Genomic DNA, 15,442 nt, shown 5'->3' with positions numbered 1-15,442 from the left:
TAAACTGAGCATGTGCAGAGTACCTCCAAGGCTCTGTTCTATCAGCAGATGGATTGGGGACAGTAAAAGAAGGGAAGGGTCAGAGAAGACAGGGTCCAACAGCCTTTTTACACAATGTGGAGGATTAACCCTTTAGGTTCCACATTGAGTATAACAAGCATGCTTTACTGCATTTACAGACTGATTTTACTTTGGGTTTAGTAACACTTTTAAGTGCAACTTCATATGCCACTATGGAAACCCTGTATTGAAGACAATTTACGTTTGTATGTATTCCCCGTGTTGCTATAGATTTCCTCAGGTATCAGGCCCAAGTTTCCTCTGAAAAATACTCATAGGTTACCTGGCTTCTTACTTAATTGGACATATTGGGGTTCATTTACTAAAACTGAAGAGTATGAAATCTGGTACAGCTCTGCATAAAAACCAACCCGCTTCCAGGGTTTTTTTGCACTCTCCAGTTTAAGTAAATCAACATGTGTGTGTTTTAGAGTTCCTTTCATCGTGTCCTGCTCTAGCCACTTCCGAACAGGGCCCTTTTCTGACTTGTTGTTTACAAGTTAAAATAAGTTTTTTTTTTTTTTTTATTTAGAACCCAAAACCCCCAAACATTATATATATATATATATATATATATATATATTTTTTTTTTTTTAGCAGAGACCCTATAGAATAAAATGGAGATTGTTGCAATATTTTTTTATCACATCGTATTTGCGCAGTGGTCTTACAAACGCAATTTTTTCAGAAAAATTCACTTTTTTAAGTTAAAAAATAATTAAACAGTAAAGTTAGCCCAATTTATTTCCTGAAAGATAATGTTATGCCCAGTAAAGAGATACCCAACATGTCATGCTTCAAAATTGCGCACTCTCGTGGAATGGCGACAAACATTGGTACATTTTAAAAATGTCTACAGGTTACCAGTTAAGAGTTACAGAGAAGGTCTAGGGCTCAAATGATTGCTCTCACTCTAATGATCGTGGCCATACCTCACATGTGTGGTTTAAACACCATTTACATATGTGGGTGCGACTTGCGTATGCGTTCGCTTCTGCGTGTGAGCTAACTGGGACAGGGCGCTTTCATTTTTTTTTCCTATTTATTTTATCTTTTATTTTTACACTGTTTTTTTTTCTTCTACATTTTTTATTACTTATTCCTATTACAAAGAATGTAAACATCCCTTATAATAGAAATAGTAAAAAATGAAATTAAACCCACGCTAAACTGAAAAAAGGGGGTGTAGTGATAGATAAATAAATAAATAAGTGAATATTGCAGCTGCTGCTTACCAAGTAAAAACTCAGAAAACTTATATAACCAAAATTAACACAGCACTTGCATAAATACACGTTAAACCAACTGTGAATAAAAAGTTGACAAATGAAGTGCAAAATGTGTCCCCAAAAAAAAAATATATGCATATGATAAATGTCCAAAAAGATTCAATCAACAGAACATATTCCAATACAGTGTCCAAATAAGTGATCGATCAATAAGGTGCAAGGTGCTCCAGTGCAAACAAACATTCGTGCTCCAGGTGACTGTGACCCCTCCAGGAACCCTACTCACCAGAACGAATGGACCCTGACTAGGTTGATAATATAGCGGATGATGAAGCCGACCGGGTGTCCCCCAATATGGACAACTGAAGTCCAAATATGGTAGAGGCTTATGCTGAGGTAGGGCCACAATATACTTCACAGACAGGGAACGTTTGCAAGACAGACAACCATGGCTTGCGACTTTTGAGTATGTTTTTTTGGCTTATATAATTAAACTTTTGAAAACGGGCTTCACTATCCCTGGTCTCTTGTTTTGCCATTTATCCTTTGGAGCCATTCAGTACCACCTTTTACCAAGAATATCCACCTAGCCTTTCTATTGTTAAGGAGAAGATTTGGTGCATAACAACATCCATTTATACACAGGCTTTCTTGACCCTAGTCAGGATCCATTCGTTCTGGTGAGTAGGGTTCCTGGAGGGGTCACAGTCACCTGGAGCATGAATGTTTGTTTGCACTGGAGCACCTTGCACCTTATTGATTGATCACTTATTTGGACACTGTATTGGAATATGTTCTGTTGATTGAATCTTTTTTTGGACATTTATCATATGCATATATTTTTTTTGGGGACACATTTTGCACTTCATTTGTCAACTTTTTATTTACAGTTGATTTAACATTTTTTTATGCAAGTGCTGTTTTAATTTGGTTATATATATTTATAATAGAAATAAGCATGACAAGACCTCTTTAATGTGAGATCTGAGGTCAAAAAGACCTCGGATCTCACATCTACACTAAAACAGTGAAAAAAAAAAAAGGTCCTTTTTTTTCATGATGAAAAAAATGGGCTCTTTAAATCCGTTGCTAGGAAGCGACGTATGACGTTGCTCCGATCCTCCAAGGCCAAAGAGTTGAGTGAGGGCCCTCTTGCCCTCACTCAACTTCCTGCCTGAGGGGACAGCAGACTGGATCATTTTCCCTGCTACCTGGTGGGTCCGGTAAGAGGGGAAAATGACCAGGAAGCGGCGAAGGGGGCACCGCTCCGGCCACCCAAAAGGGTGATCGCAGGGGGAATCCGCCGCTGGGACCACCCTTATGTTAAAGCGGACTGCCCGCAGTAAAAAAAAAAATACCGGGGTTATGGCAGCTATCTGCTGTCATAACCCCGGTATCTAATGTCAAAGTACCAACGTAAAACTGTGGCGGGTGGTCCGTAAGTGGCTAGATAAACTCATGGTCTCTATACCCTATAAAGAACTAGGCAGCAGGATTTTTGCCTAGAGTTCTGCTTTAACTCAAACTGCATTGGCATTCCCTAATGGATATCTTCAGTGATTCAATACCAGGAACAGAAGCAGATGTTGGACTAGAACATTTTAAAAGACAGTGTCTAATTTTCCATTTTTTTCTTCTTTTTTTAAATCAGGGAGTTAAGCAATGGCAGGCAGAAAGCTGTACTTTTTGATCTCACATTTAAGAGAATGATCAGAACCTTGTGCAGCAATTACTGAGCATTAAATGTCAAAAGAAATATGTACACTTTCAATACGAGTCCCCAAAACTGCATTAAACGTTAAAAACTGAAAAATGGAGCTGTGTATGCTGTTTGACAACTTTGAAAAGGGACCTTAAATCTAACAACCAGTTTATTTTTCTTAGAAGAAGCCCTGTACTGAATACGGGAGCTGTCATTGCTGATCTCTTTCTCCAAATGCTGATTGCTGATGGTCTCTGGTTTCAATACCTTTTTTTTTTTTCACTGACTAGAAACCTGCAGGTAGCTAATGAAGTCAGAACAATATTGGATATTATGAATTTTTCCAGGGAAACTAAAATAATGAAGTCACTGGGCCCATCTGACAACCAGACACCTAGTATTTTCATAAGGTGTTATCTGTAATAGTCCACCTATTTCTCTCAGTACAGGTTTCCTTTAACGTACATATAAACCGAACAAACAAAAAAATCTATTATAAGGTTGAACATAAAAGTAATGTCAGAAGAAATTTTCATTATTATTAAATCTGCAGCCTTGATTAAAAATAATCTTTGGTGATCCTTCCATGAAGGTATAAGCAGATGCTTACTGAGGTACTACTGTGTTGGCTGTACTCATTTTCTGGGTTAAATGTATTTTCACTGTGTGAGCTGCACTGTTTAAATGAATGTTGACCAGCAGAGAAGTGGTGTGGTTTGGTGGGTCAGGGTTACCTTTGCTACCCAGATTTTCCTGGGCTTTTCTGAAGAGTGCCACCACCTGCTGGACAAAGCATATAGAAGGGTAACTATCTAGGTCAAGGGCTTCAAGTTGTTCTCAATTGGTAAGAGAAAGAGGGCTGCGGAGAATGTAGTCACCACTTTGCTACTTTTACCAACCTATGGAGGACCCCTGTCGGGGTTCCAAGGAATATGGACTTTGCTGCTAAATTGACTTTCTCATATAATCAAGGCCTGACCACCTCATTTGGCACAAGGGAGCACCAGGGACACACAAAAAAGGGAACTTAGAGGACTTGATACAGGAATGTGTATGGAAGATGTTGCTGAGAAATTCATCAGTTATATTTAACTACTTCAGTAAAAAAACTTTACTGTTAAGCCAGGTTGCCTGTTCTAAAGTCACTAAAGCGGTGCATGCAAGATGTATCAAAGAACAGGGCTTGAAAGGGGGATAAAGAGAAGTCACTGTGGACATATTACAAGGGTCTAACCTGTGGTGGAAGGAGAAGAGGCTATATTGCTGTTGCTAGGGGCAACCAGAATAATGTCAGTTGCTTATGCAGTTAGCCAGTGGGAGCAGTAGTGACATGAAAGGGGGTGATGGAGGGCCCTGGTGGAGAGGGGGGTTTGCGAGCTTGGCCCCCTCCCTAGTAATGATGCCCCACATACAGGCACCAATAGCACCATACAGGGTATCCTATGTACCTAGCTGGAGGTGTCATGAAAGAGAAGTAGAGAGAGTCAGAGGCCTTGGAAATGAAGAAGCTCAGGAACATGTGAAGAGATGAACTCTGTGTCAGGCAGAAGTTTTATAATGTCACTGGGAGTGAGGAGACATGTCGGGCTGTACTGGTGGAAGGGGGTACAGGCTACACATTACTCACTTGGAATTGCTGCATCCATTTGGAGAGTTTATGGGAGTATAACATACACAAATGGTTAACTGAGCAAGAGAAACCGTCTCATTTCCAAGTCCAAGCGCTGCCCTAACGATGATGTCACATGACCGTAGCCTCATCCTAAATGTGCAGGCATTAGCGAGCACGAGTGAGTCCCCAATTGGATGTGTTGAGTCCCACCCACAACTATCCCTGTCCAGGCACTTCAATACTCTATATCCCTGTCTCCCAGTTGTGCTCCTACTTTTTAACTCTGTCACATGGGTAGATGGAGACTGCAAGGGCCTTTCAACACATTAAGGTTTGGTCCACTATAGTGTCGTCAGGAAGTGGCTGAAAGCGACTGCAGAAGATCAGCAGCACTAAGATGCAACAAAACGATGGAAAAAAAAAGAATTTAATTAAATAAAAGATGGCAACAGTTTATAAAACTAAATGTTATTCATATAGGGTTTACATCTAGTTTGAACTCTTAAAAAACACAGAAATACTCTTAAACAGGGACAAATAAGCTAGCTTTTTTTGGGGGAGGGGGTTAGAGGGGAATTGTTAATATATTGCTATCGTGGTGACAACTGCACCCTCCAATTCTTTTCTTCATGTGCATTAAATATTTTTAATCTATCCAAAAGTAAAAAAAAATAAGCTGGTGCTAGGCGTATAGTATATGCAAAGGCCTTTTTTTGGCACTTGATATACAGAAGGATTAGAACCCCCCCAACAAGTATTTATTGCTGTCTGTGTCCTTGCTAGGGAAATACAACCCTCCTATTTGTCCTTAAGATCACTGTCACCAAGAAAGTAAGTGACGGTAAATAGAAAATGACAACAATGTCACCAGAACATGAGGTGAGAGTAAATTTGCCAATGATGATACCGGTTATGACAGCTAACAGAGCCATTGCCAGGATAAGAAAGAAAGGAATCTTCCCAGTTGAGCACAAACAGCAAAAAAAGAAACTGACATGAGTTTTAATCTTACCTCCTCTATCCAAAGCTTATGCTCTATATACATTTTTAAGCATTAACTAAAGTACGTTTGTGCTTACCAAAATACGCAAGCCAATACTAACGCTCTTCATAATGGAGTAAGAAATCCATCAATGTTGGCTTGACTGCAATAACTAGGATACGTGTTTGTGCCCTTCTTACTTCCTCATTTTAGTTTAACAGTCTTCTTTTGTGAACTGTCTAACTTGCATTATTATTCTATTCCATACAAAAAAATAAACTAATCAGCTTCTTTTCTTTCCAATGTATTTTACATTACAGTGTCGAACTGGATTTCAAACAGCAAGAAGACAAACTCCAACCAGTGTTGAAAAAACTCCATCCCATTGAGGAAACTCAGGTTGCACCTTTGCCTTACCCTGCCGAGAGTTACACATCAACTCCCAAGCAAAAATCCAAAACAGAATCTAAAAAACACGGAAGATGGAAACTCTGGTTTCTTTAGCAAAGTCTGCTGAATACTGAGCCTTGGGCCATCTTAGGCACACGTGTGAAATCCAACAGTTCACTCAAAAAGGGATCTTGTTAACTTGAGGTTATCAAGAAGTAAAATGGTTGGGCAGTATGCAGATACCTACTGTGCGTACCAAAAAGGCCTTTATACTTGCAACTCAACTTGCAGGAGCAAGGTATAAAATAAAATAAAAAAATCACAACATGCCAACTTTTACTAGCATTTCAGTTTTTGGGATACAAAATCTGGATTTAAAATCTGAATTACCAAATGCGAAGAAAAAAATAACATGTTTGGAAGTTTGAATTGTTTCCCTTTTTTCCTATTGGTTCAGCATAAGCAACAGATATAATTTGCTTCTGGATTCCAAAGCCTTTGTTTCAAATGAATAGAAGAAGAAAGATTATAGCCTTACAGTAGAAGGGGTCTTTCATTTTTAAATTTTCTTGTGAAATCCAAGCAGGTGATATGTGCAATTCTCAGCACATCAAAATCTGGAGAAAGCACAAATTTTCAAGTGGTCGGAGACCAGTGAAAATCTCAAAGGTGTGACTAAGTGTGTGTATTTACCTTCCCGTGCTAAAGAATAATTGAGTTCAATCATTCTCATGCTAATTTTAATGTTCTAGAGAAAAGACATTGAATTTGAGCAAGTGCAAAAAGCCAGTCATATCCCAAAGTCAGAACATGCCTTTAATCTCATTGTTCGTTGACAGGGTCAAGGCTACGGGACACTGTTTTCTTAGACCTAATTTCTAATGTTTTCCTACCCTATAAAGCCCAAACTATTACAAATATATATTTAAATTCTAACTAAAGTTTCCCAACTGGAGTTGGAATATTGTTGGTCGGAAATTGTTTTTTTATTCTGAAATTTCAAATGCCATGCCATTATACAAGAAGCCAATATTTATTTATTTAGCTATTTATTTGATCCTAATTTGGCACTATGTTTCTTACAAATGGTCATACAAATTTACATTCTTTTGAATACAAAAATATGATTTAGAGAAATGTAATATACATTATTCTATGTCAGTTAGTTCAAAACAAAAGTTATGTATATTTATATTTTTAACAAATTTGAAATTAAAGCAATTTAAAATAACCTTAATATTTAAATAACAGTGTTAAATCCTAAGTTGTTTCTCTTCTTAAAAAAAAAAAATTTGCAATCTTAAGAGTTGATTGTAATAATTTTGAAAAATATGTATACGATAAGGAATATTGCAACTGTTATATGCCCCTCAATACACTAGATCCTGTGGCTAAACTTTATTTTGAAGTCTCAAGGAAGAATGCTAGAAGGACGTCTATTTAAAATTTTAAGCAATTTCAAATAATTGCAATATGCCTTATGGCCAAGTTTATTTAGAGCTTTAGACATTTTTTCTGCAGCATTTCTGAAAATATCTGCCTCCCAGAGAGCTTCTTAAAGCTTATGAAAATATATATTTTTTTGCTTATATTGATAAATAAGTGTAGCTGTATACAGGTTTGCAATGTTGAAACCATTAGGTCATCTAGCATCACAATTTCACTTAAGGATACAGATAAATAGCTTAACATTCAAGTCAAGTAAAAAGACCACAAACATTGAAAAAGGCAGAAAAAACAATAGAAAATAGAGATGTGGTTGCTACATTTGGAAATGCAGCAACTAAAAACATTAAACAAATAATTTATAATATCTTCTTATGCCTACAAAGGAAATATTGAAGATAAACCACGTGGCAAGCACTGTTTTATATTTTCAAGAGTTTGATCTGTGTGGAAGTTTATTTCAACTCTTCAACCTGGAATATAAAATACTATGTACTAGGTTGTTGTACCCAAACACAGTTGTAGAATGTGAATGATAAAATATTTTTCAAAACTGATGTATGAAATGGTGAAGATGCTTAAGGTATAGATTTATAAAATGTAAAATTCAGATAGGCAGGTTTCAAGGTAAAAGCTATCATGTAGAAGGTGCTTTTTTTTCTATCACTATGTGATAATTTGAAGCTAGTGTAAGGATTGTGCATTTTCATTAATATTGTACAAAACTGTAATTATGCCCAGGTAAAAATATGCTTTATTGGATATGTCAGACTTGCTTAATAGGGCTACTAAAATTGTACATAAAAAATATTAAATTATTTTTGTGTATAAAACTAGTATGTGTAAAAGGAATAGTGGGTATGTGCCAAGAAGGAAGTGCAATTGTTTCACTTGATGGGAGGGGTTGAAAAATTCTACTGTATTTTTTAATGTTTTTTAATTAAAGATACATATGTTTATATTGCACAATTAAAACAATGTTTTAAAGTCCCCAAATAAAGTATTGCCAATAAATTATGAATCCACTAGTAGAATATAAAAACATGAAAAACACTGCTTTTGGTTTGATATTACAGGTTGCATTTTTCCCCCACAACCACCCACACCTCTCATTATCAATCAGATGTACTGTTAAAGATGATTATTTTAAAATGCCATAGATGATTTGTATGTATATCTTAAGAGACATTTTCTGCACCTTCATATTTAAAAAAAAAAAAAAAAAAAGGTAAGTAAGCTGCATTTATTTTCTACAGAAATTTGTATTAAGTAATAAAAAAATTAAACATCCTGGAGTCTGAAGTATATGAAACTTTCCTCAACTGGCACAACAGAGAATGTTTAAGGAAAATGTAACACCATCAAAACAAATATATATTTCAAAGAATAATAAACCATGTTTAGATCGATTACCAACACAAAGTATGCCGGATGCCAGAGAAAGCCTTGAGGCAAGTTATTTCTAGCCTTATAAATGTTTCACAAGTAGCAGAATTTAAAAGTAGGCATGAAATCAAAACAATCTACTATCCCCTGTAATAGCTATTCTTTGAAACAAATAGAACAATGTATCTGAAAAATATAAAGTATCTTACTTTTGGACAGGAAAACTACCATTTCTACAAACCCTTGTAAATAATTAATGCATAGAATAAATTTGTGCTATGTTAAATGTCTCTCTTTTTGGTTAGAGATGCCGACACTTTACCCATGCAGGTGTAAGGTGATAGTGTGTCTGCAAAGGGCCTCTCTGCCAACCCCCCCTCCCCCCAATTAAATTCACCTTTCCCGATCCCCCCACCACTCCTACCTCTATTTCAGCTAGGACCCTGCCTGGCGATTCCAGGTCCTGCTCTCCCAATTGGTTACTAGGCCCAAGAACTCACAGTGTTAAAGATATGTAACTTTTCCCCTGGTTTGCTGACACCTCTGATTTAAATGTCAAGTTATGATGGAGAAAGGAGTAGTGAGGGAAGCGAGGTAAGGTAAACAGAGAAATGGAATTTTGATCCAGGACTTTATGCAAGAGAAATCAATCAATCAATCTCTCTCTCTAGATCTCTCTCTATATATATATATATATATATATATATATATCTCTTAACATAATAGATAAAAATGCAAATGACTTTAAAACAGTAGAAGATCTTATATCTTTATTTATAAAAGGGATAACGGACTTGGTAGACAGACAAAGGGCTCCAATTTTTGGATAGCGAGTAGTTAATATCGACCAAATTGAAAGACATTCACTTGACATAATTGAATACAGATACCCTTTAGAGCAAACCAGTAGTACTAGGTAAAGTAACAGGCGCACAGGATACCAAACAACTCAGGGAACTAGCATTGCCCATATGTTCCCAATGGCGCAGCTGGCCAATGCTCAGTACTTCAACAGGGAACATGTGGCACTTACAGTGCAGTGACTGTGCCTGAGCAAGCAATAACTAGACCAAGTACTGACACTTGTAAAGAAAGTTATGTCCTGTGAATTTACAGGCACTGCAGTGGTGGATCAAGGTGGTAAGGGAATGTGGAAAAAAGAGCTATAGACTTCTATCATAGTAACCTGTTACTTTAAAGAAAAGCAGAGTAAAAGTTTAGAAATTAAATCCTAAGTATCATTTATTTTAAGAGGATACATTCCAGGCAGCTCCTATAGTAAATTTTTTAGCACAGGCCAAGTATCATAAAAACCAACAACTGTATTAGGTCTATTTTTGTAAGTTATATTTGAGAGTTTTATTTTTTTTTTCCTTTACAAGTTAATGCCAATATAGTAGGAGGACCAGTAAGAGCTTACTACTGAGTTATTGCATGTCTTACACTTCAGTACTTAACAATGAACACATTACCCAATTATTTAGGCGAATGTCCCAATTAATATTCTGCAAGCCACTACTAAATATTGAGCTCAGCGTGGTTTGTTTTAAGGGAGTCTCCAACAATACAAGAATAAAAAAAATGTTGTGACTGCGCTGTACTTAATAAACCTAAAAACATAATTAACGGTTTGACAACCACATCACTTAGATGCACGGCGGCAAGGCAGCTCTCCTGCGCTGGATCACGTACCTAGTACTTGATCCAGCACTTCCAGGTAGCAAGTGTGTAAGCCGCCGGCGCTTTGGTTGTGCTGTGATTAGACACAGCACAAGCCGATCAGCTAGTGCCAGCCAATGGATGTATGCTGGCACCTGCTGACTAGCGAGGATGTAAACAAGGCAGAGCCCTGTTCTGTCAGCAGGGACCTGATGGGTTTTCTTTCCCTGCAATGAAGGGAATAAAATCAATCAGATCCCTTAGTAAAAACAGCACACATAGTTCGCACACACAGATTAGGCACACATTTAACCCTTTGGTCACCCTATTTAAACCCCATTTCCTAGCCAGTGTCATTAGTAAAGTGATAGTGCATACGTTTTAGCACAGATCACTGTATTCATGTCACTGGTTCCCATAAAGCGCCAAAGTGCCAGTTAGTGTAACCACAGTCTGTCTGATCCATCGGGAAATGGTCGCAGAAGAGCGGCCAACCCTTTGCGAGGTCCATCCGTGAGGACAAATAGTGAGTCTGACTTTCTAAAAGACTCCGTAGCTGTCAGGTACACCCTTATTACCTGAACCACATCCAGGGAATGCAAGGCAATTTCCTCAGGATGCTTAGGCCTGGTACGCAGAGAGGGCAACACAATGCCTCCGTTCAAATGAAAATCAGAGACGACCTTTGAAAGGAATGCCAACATGGACGAAGAACCACCTTAACCCTGTGAACCACCAGGTAAGGCGAACAACAAGACAGCACCGCCAACTCCGACACACTGCGCACAGAAGTAATAGCCACCAAAAAGGCCACCTTCTGGGATAGTGTAAGCAGGGGGACCTCCCAAATGTTTTCAAAAGGGAGGCTTCTGAAGAACTGACGCCACCAAACTGAGGTCCCACTGCCGCAAAGGAGACCGCACTGGAGGAACCAAGTGTCTCACTCCCTGGAGAAAGGTATGCACCAAGGTGTGACGTTGAAAAACTGCCAGGGTCAGGCGCTGCTCAACCCCTCGTTGGATGAAAGCTAAGATCCGTGTCACTGAAAAGGAGGGAGGGTGAACCCTGAGGGATTTTCAAAACGCAATGTACGTCTTTCAAGTAAGATGTTAAATCTTCCTAGAAGTAGATTTTCTAGCTTTTAACAGCATAGAAATCACTGAGTCAGATAACCCTCTATCCTTCAGCACCTGGCTTTCAACAGCCAAGCTGTCAAAGCCAGTGACTGTAAAGAAGGATGGAAGACTGGCCCTTGTGACAACAGATCTTCCCTGAGAAGAAGTTTCCAAGGAGCATCGGCGGCCAGCTGTAACAGATCAGAGTACCAAGACCGGCGAGGCTGGTCTGGAGCCACTAGGATGACCAGAATCCCTTCTGCCTGGAAATCTTTGCAGGAGTCTCGGCAGAAGCTTGAGAGGAGGAAAAGCGAAATCAGACAATACAGACACTAAGGAGCCACTAATGCGTCTGTGGCGTCGGCCAGAGGATCCCGAGACTGTGCCACAAACCTCTGCACTTTCCTGTTCAGGAGAGAAGCCAACAGATCCACCTCGAGGGTACACCACCGGAGACCACTGATGAAATACCTCTGGATGAAGTGACTATTCCCCCTGGTCCAACGCATGTCGACTGAGGTAATCTGCCTGCCAATTTTTCACCCCTAGAATGTGTACAGCAGAGAGGGCTGGAACGAACCATTTTGCCCACCTAAGAATGCCAGCTACTTCCCGAGCCACCAGGACACTTCTAGTGCCCCCTTGGTGATTGACATAGGCCACGGCTGTGACATTGTCCAATTGAATCCGTACCCGACACCCTTGGAGACGACATGTCCAATGATCCAGACAGAGTCTGATCACTCAGAGCTCCAGTACATTGATCAGTAGCCAGAGTCCAGACCCCCTGAGCACACTCTGTGCCGAGGACGCCTCCCCACCTGGACAGTACCCGCATGCAAGACCGAAGCGATGACCGCTTGCTGGACAGCAGAAGCCGATTTGCCTCCTGCAATTTCTTACGTTTTTCCAGAGGAAGAAACACTCTGGCTGAGTCCAGAGTCAGACCCAGATAGTTCAGGCTTGTGGAGGGAACCAGAGCAGACTTCTGAAGATTCAGAATCCAACCAAACTCCCTCAGAGTTTGCAGAGTAATCTCCAGTAATGTTCAACAGAGCAGTTATAGACTCTGCTCGCAAAAGCAGATTGTCCAGATACCCCAGTACCGCTATCCCCCATTGATGCAGCAATGCTAGCGCCGGGCCAATACTTTCGTGAAAACCGGAGGAGCGGAGGCAAGACCAAAGGGTAACGCCACAAACTGATAATGATCCTTGCCCACGGCAAAGCGAAGTAAGCGCTGGTGGCCGTCACATATTGGGATGTGTAGGTAAGTGTCCTTGATGTCGATGAAGGCGAGGAAATCCCCCTGATGTAGGGACGCCACCACTGTGTGAATGGATTCCATTCAGAACTTATGTACCCACACAAAGCAGTTTAGCGCCTTGAGGTCCAGAATTGGATGCACCTTGCCTTCCTTCCTTGGAACTGTAAACGGGTTTGAGTAAAAAACCTGAAAACGTCCCGATGTTGGAACTGGAATAATCACTCCTTGAAGTAACAATATTGCGCTGCCTCAAAGAGATCCCTTAAGTGATCTGGGGACAAGTGCAGGTTGGAAGGGAAGAACCTGCCCGGAGGATATGATCAAAACTTGATCTTGTAGCCACAGCAAATGACTTTGTGGACCCACTTTTCCTGTATCAGGGAGGTTCACGGATCCGGAAACCGGCGAAGATGCCCCCCCGACCCCAGATAAGGGTGAGGGCTCCCCTTCATGTGGAGGAAGCCTTGTTCGCTAGTCTGGCAGGACTCGCTCGTGGCTTGCCAGACCAGGTCCTCTTAGAACCCCCGGTGTAGGCTCTGAAGGGCTTAGATCCCTTGTCTTGAGACCCTGAGGGACGAAAAGGCCTCATGAGCCGAGAAGAAAGGCCCCTGTCTGCGATGGGACTCCTTACCCTTGGAAGTCTGAGGAAGAAGAGTACTCTTTTCCCCTGTGAAGCCTTTGATGTCATCCAAGGAAGCTCAAAACAGGCAATCCCCCACAAATGGAAGATCGGATAAGGCCTTCTTAGAAGCCTGGTCCGCAGATCAGCATTTCAGCCAGATAATATGCCACAGGACCACCGAGACAAGACAGTCTAGAAATCAAGAGAGCCGCATCCAAAGAGGTGTCACAGAAAACCTGTAGCCCTTGGATCAACTGATTCACCAGCTACACAAAGGCAGGGGGATCTGTTCCCCCTTCAGGTCCCAGTGTAGAAGTTTTGCCCACTCCGTCATAGCTTGCGACACCAGGGCAATAGCAAATACTGGCCTAAGTGCCGAACCAGCCACAGTGAACATATGGCGGGTCAAGGCCTCAGACCTCCTTTCAGCCGGGTCTGAAAAGACCAGGGACTCTTTAACCAGGATTACGGTGTCTTTATTACACCTGGAAACCGGCGAGTCCACTACAGGAGGAACTGTCTATTTTTTAAGAAGGGTATCCTCATAGGGGTACCGTATTGCAAAATGCTTAGGGATAGCAAAGGTGCGTTTCGGGCACCCCCACTATTTTGTGACAATATTGTCCATGAAGGCTGGAAAGGGGGAACACCTTTGCCGCTTTGAAGGACCTGTGGGCAGATGGGGGGCAAAGGCCTGCAGAAGACAACCTGAGAAAGGGGGGAACACTGACTGGCTGAGAGGGGAGCCCCGAGCCTACGTCCACCCCAAAACCCTCCAGGGGTAGAGGAAGACAGCTACTTACCACAACAGGAACAGGGTGGGCACCGCTCCATTGTAATGTGGGTGCTGTCAGCAGCTAACCCTGCGACTCAGGCTGAAGCCAGTTAGTATGCGCTTTCGTGACACGTTTAACTCGCAGGCCAGCCCCTGTCCAGTGAGGTTTTGTCGCGGCAGACCTGGCATGGAGCTGCGGTCTGCACGCGCTCGCTGGCCAGACTGGGGGGACCCTCTGGATGTAGATTATCCAGTCCGTCACTTGATTGTAGATCTCACAGGAACACAATAATAAAAAGAGGAAGTAAAATTCCATTTAAAAATAAAAAAATTGCCAAGACCAGAGATCTCAGCAAGGAACTAGGTCATTACTCCTGACAAGGCAGAAAAAAAAACTGAGTACCTATAGCAGAGAGTGGGCGTTTATCCCCTGGGACTGCCCCATAGGCTTAGCCAAGTTCTTTTCTGCCTAGTGTCCTACTCCTGTAAGGGGCAGGATATCCCACATAGTCAAGAAGATGAGGAGCTGTGTCCGTCAATGAATGAAAGAGAAAAAAAATATATTTTTTTTTTTTTGTTTATAGCGCAAAAAAAAAAAAAAAAAACATCCAGAGGTGATCAAATGCCACCAAAAGAAAGCTCTATCTGTGGGGGGAAAAAAATACATACATTTCATTTAGGTACAGCATTGCATGACTGCGGAATTGTCAGTTAACCACTTGCCTACAGTGCACTTTCACCCCCTTCCTGCCCAGGCCAATTTTCAGCTTTCAGCGCTCTCACGCTTTGAATGACAATTGCGCGGTCATGCTACACTGTAACCATATGACATTTTTATCATTTTTTTCACACAAATAGAGCTTTCTTTTGGTGGTATTTAATCACCTCTGGGTTTTTTATTTCTTACAAAAAAAAAGAAAAAAGTAAATTTTTTCTTATTTTCTGTGAGTAAATTTTTCTCCTTCACTGATGTGCGCTGATGAGGCGGCACTGATGGGCACTGATGAGGCGGCACTTATGGGCACTGATGAGGTGGCACTTATGGGCACTGATGAGGTGGCACTTATGGGCACTGATGAGGTGGCACTTATGGGCACTGATGAGGTGGCACTGATGAGGTGGCACTAATATGCCGCACTGATAGGTGGCACTGAGAGGCGGCACTGATGGACACCTATGGGCAGCACCATCAGTGCC

General features: G+C 40.9%; 2 protein-coding genes across 2 annotated transcripts in view; one reads left to right on the top strand and one right to left on the bottom strand.

Annotated features, from left to right (window-relative positions):
• INSYN2A (inhibitory synaptic factor 2A) overlaps positions 1–7,189 on the top strand; it is an 82,525-nt gene extending 75,336 nt beyond the window's left edge. The window contains exon 4 of the mRNA XM_082266716.1: positions 5,906–7,189. Within this exon, the coding sequence (XP_082122842.1) occupies positions 5,906–6,089 (184 nt within the window). The 3' untranslated portion in view covers positions 6,090–7,189. The remainder of the gene's footprint in view (positions 1–5,905) is intronic.
• DOCK1 (dedicator of cytokinesis 1) overlaps positions 1–15,442 on the bottom strand; it is a 696,032-nt gene that overhangs the window by 374,492 nt on the left and 306,098 nt on the right. The window lies entirely within an intron of this gene.

This window comes from Pelophylax lessonae, assembly GCF_965119305.1.
Source record: "Pelophylax lessonae genome assembly, chromosome: 9".
In the NCBI taxonomy this organism is placed as follows: domain Eukaryota; kingdom Metazoa; phylum Chordata; class Amphibia; order Anura; family Ranidae; genus Pelophylax; species Pelophylax lessonae.
The sequence above is the reverse complement of the archived record's forward strand: the minus strand, read 5'-3'. Positions and strand labels throughout refer to the sequence as shown.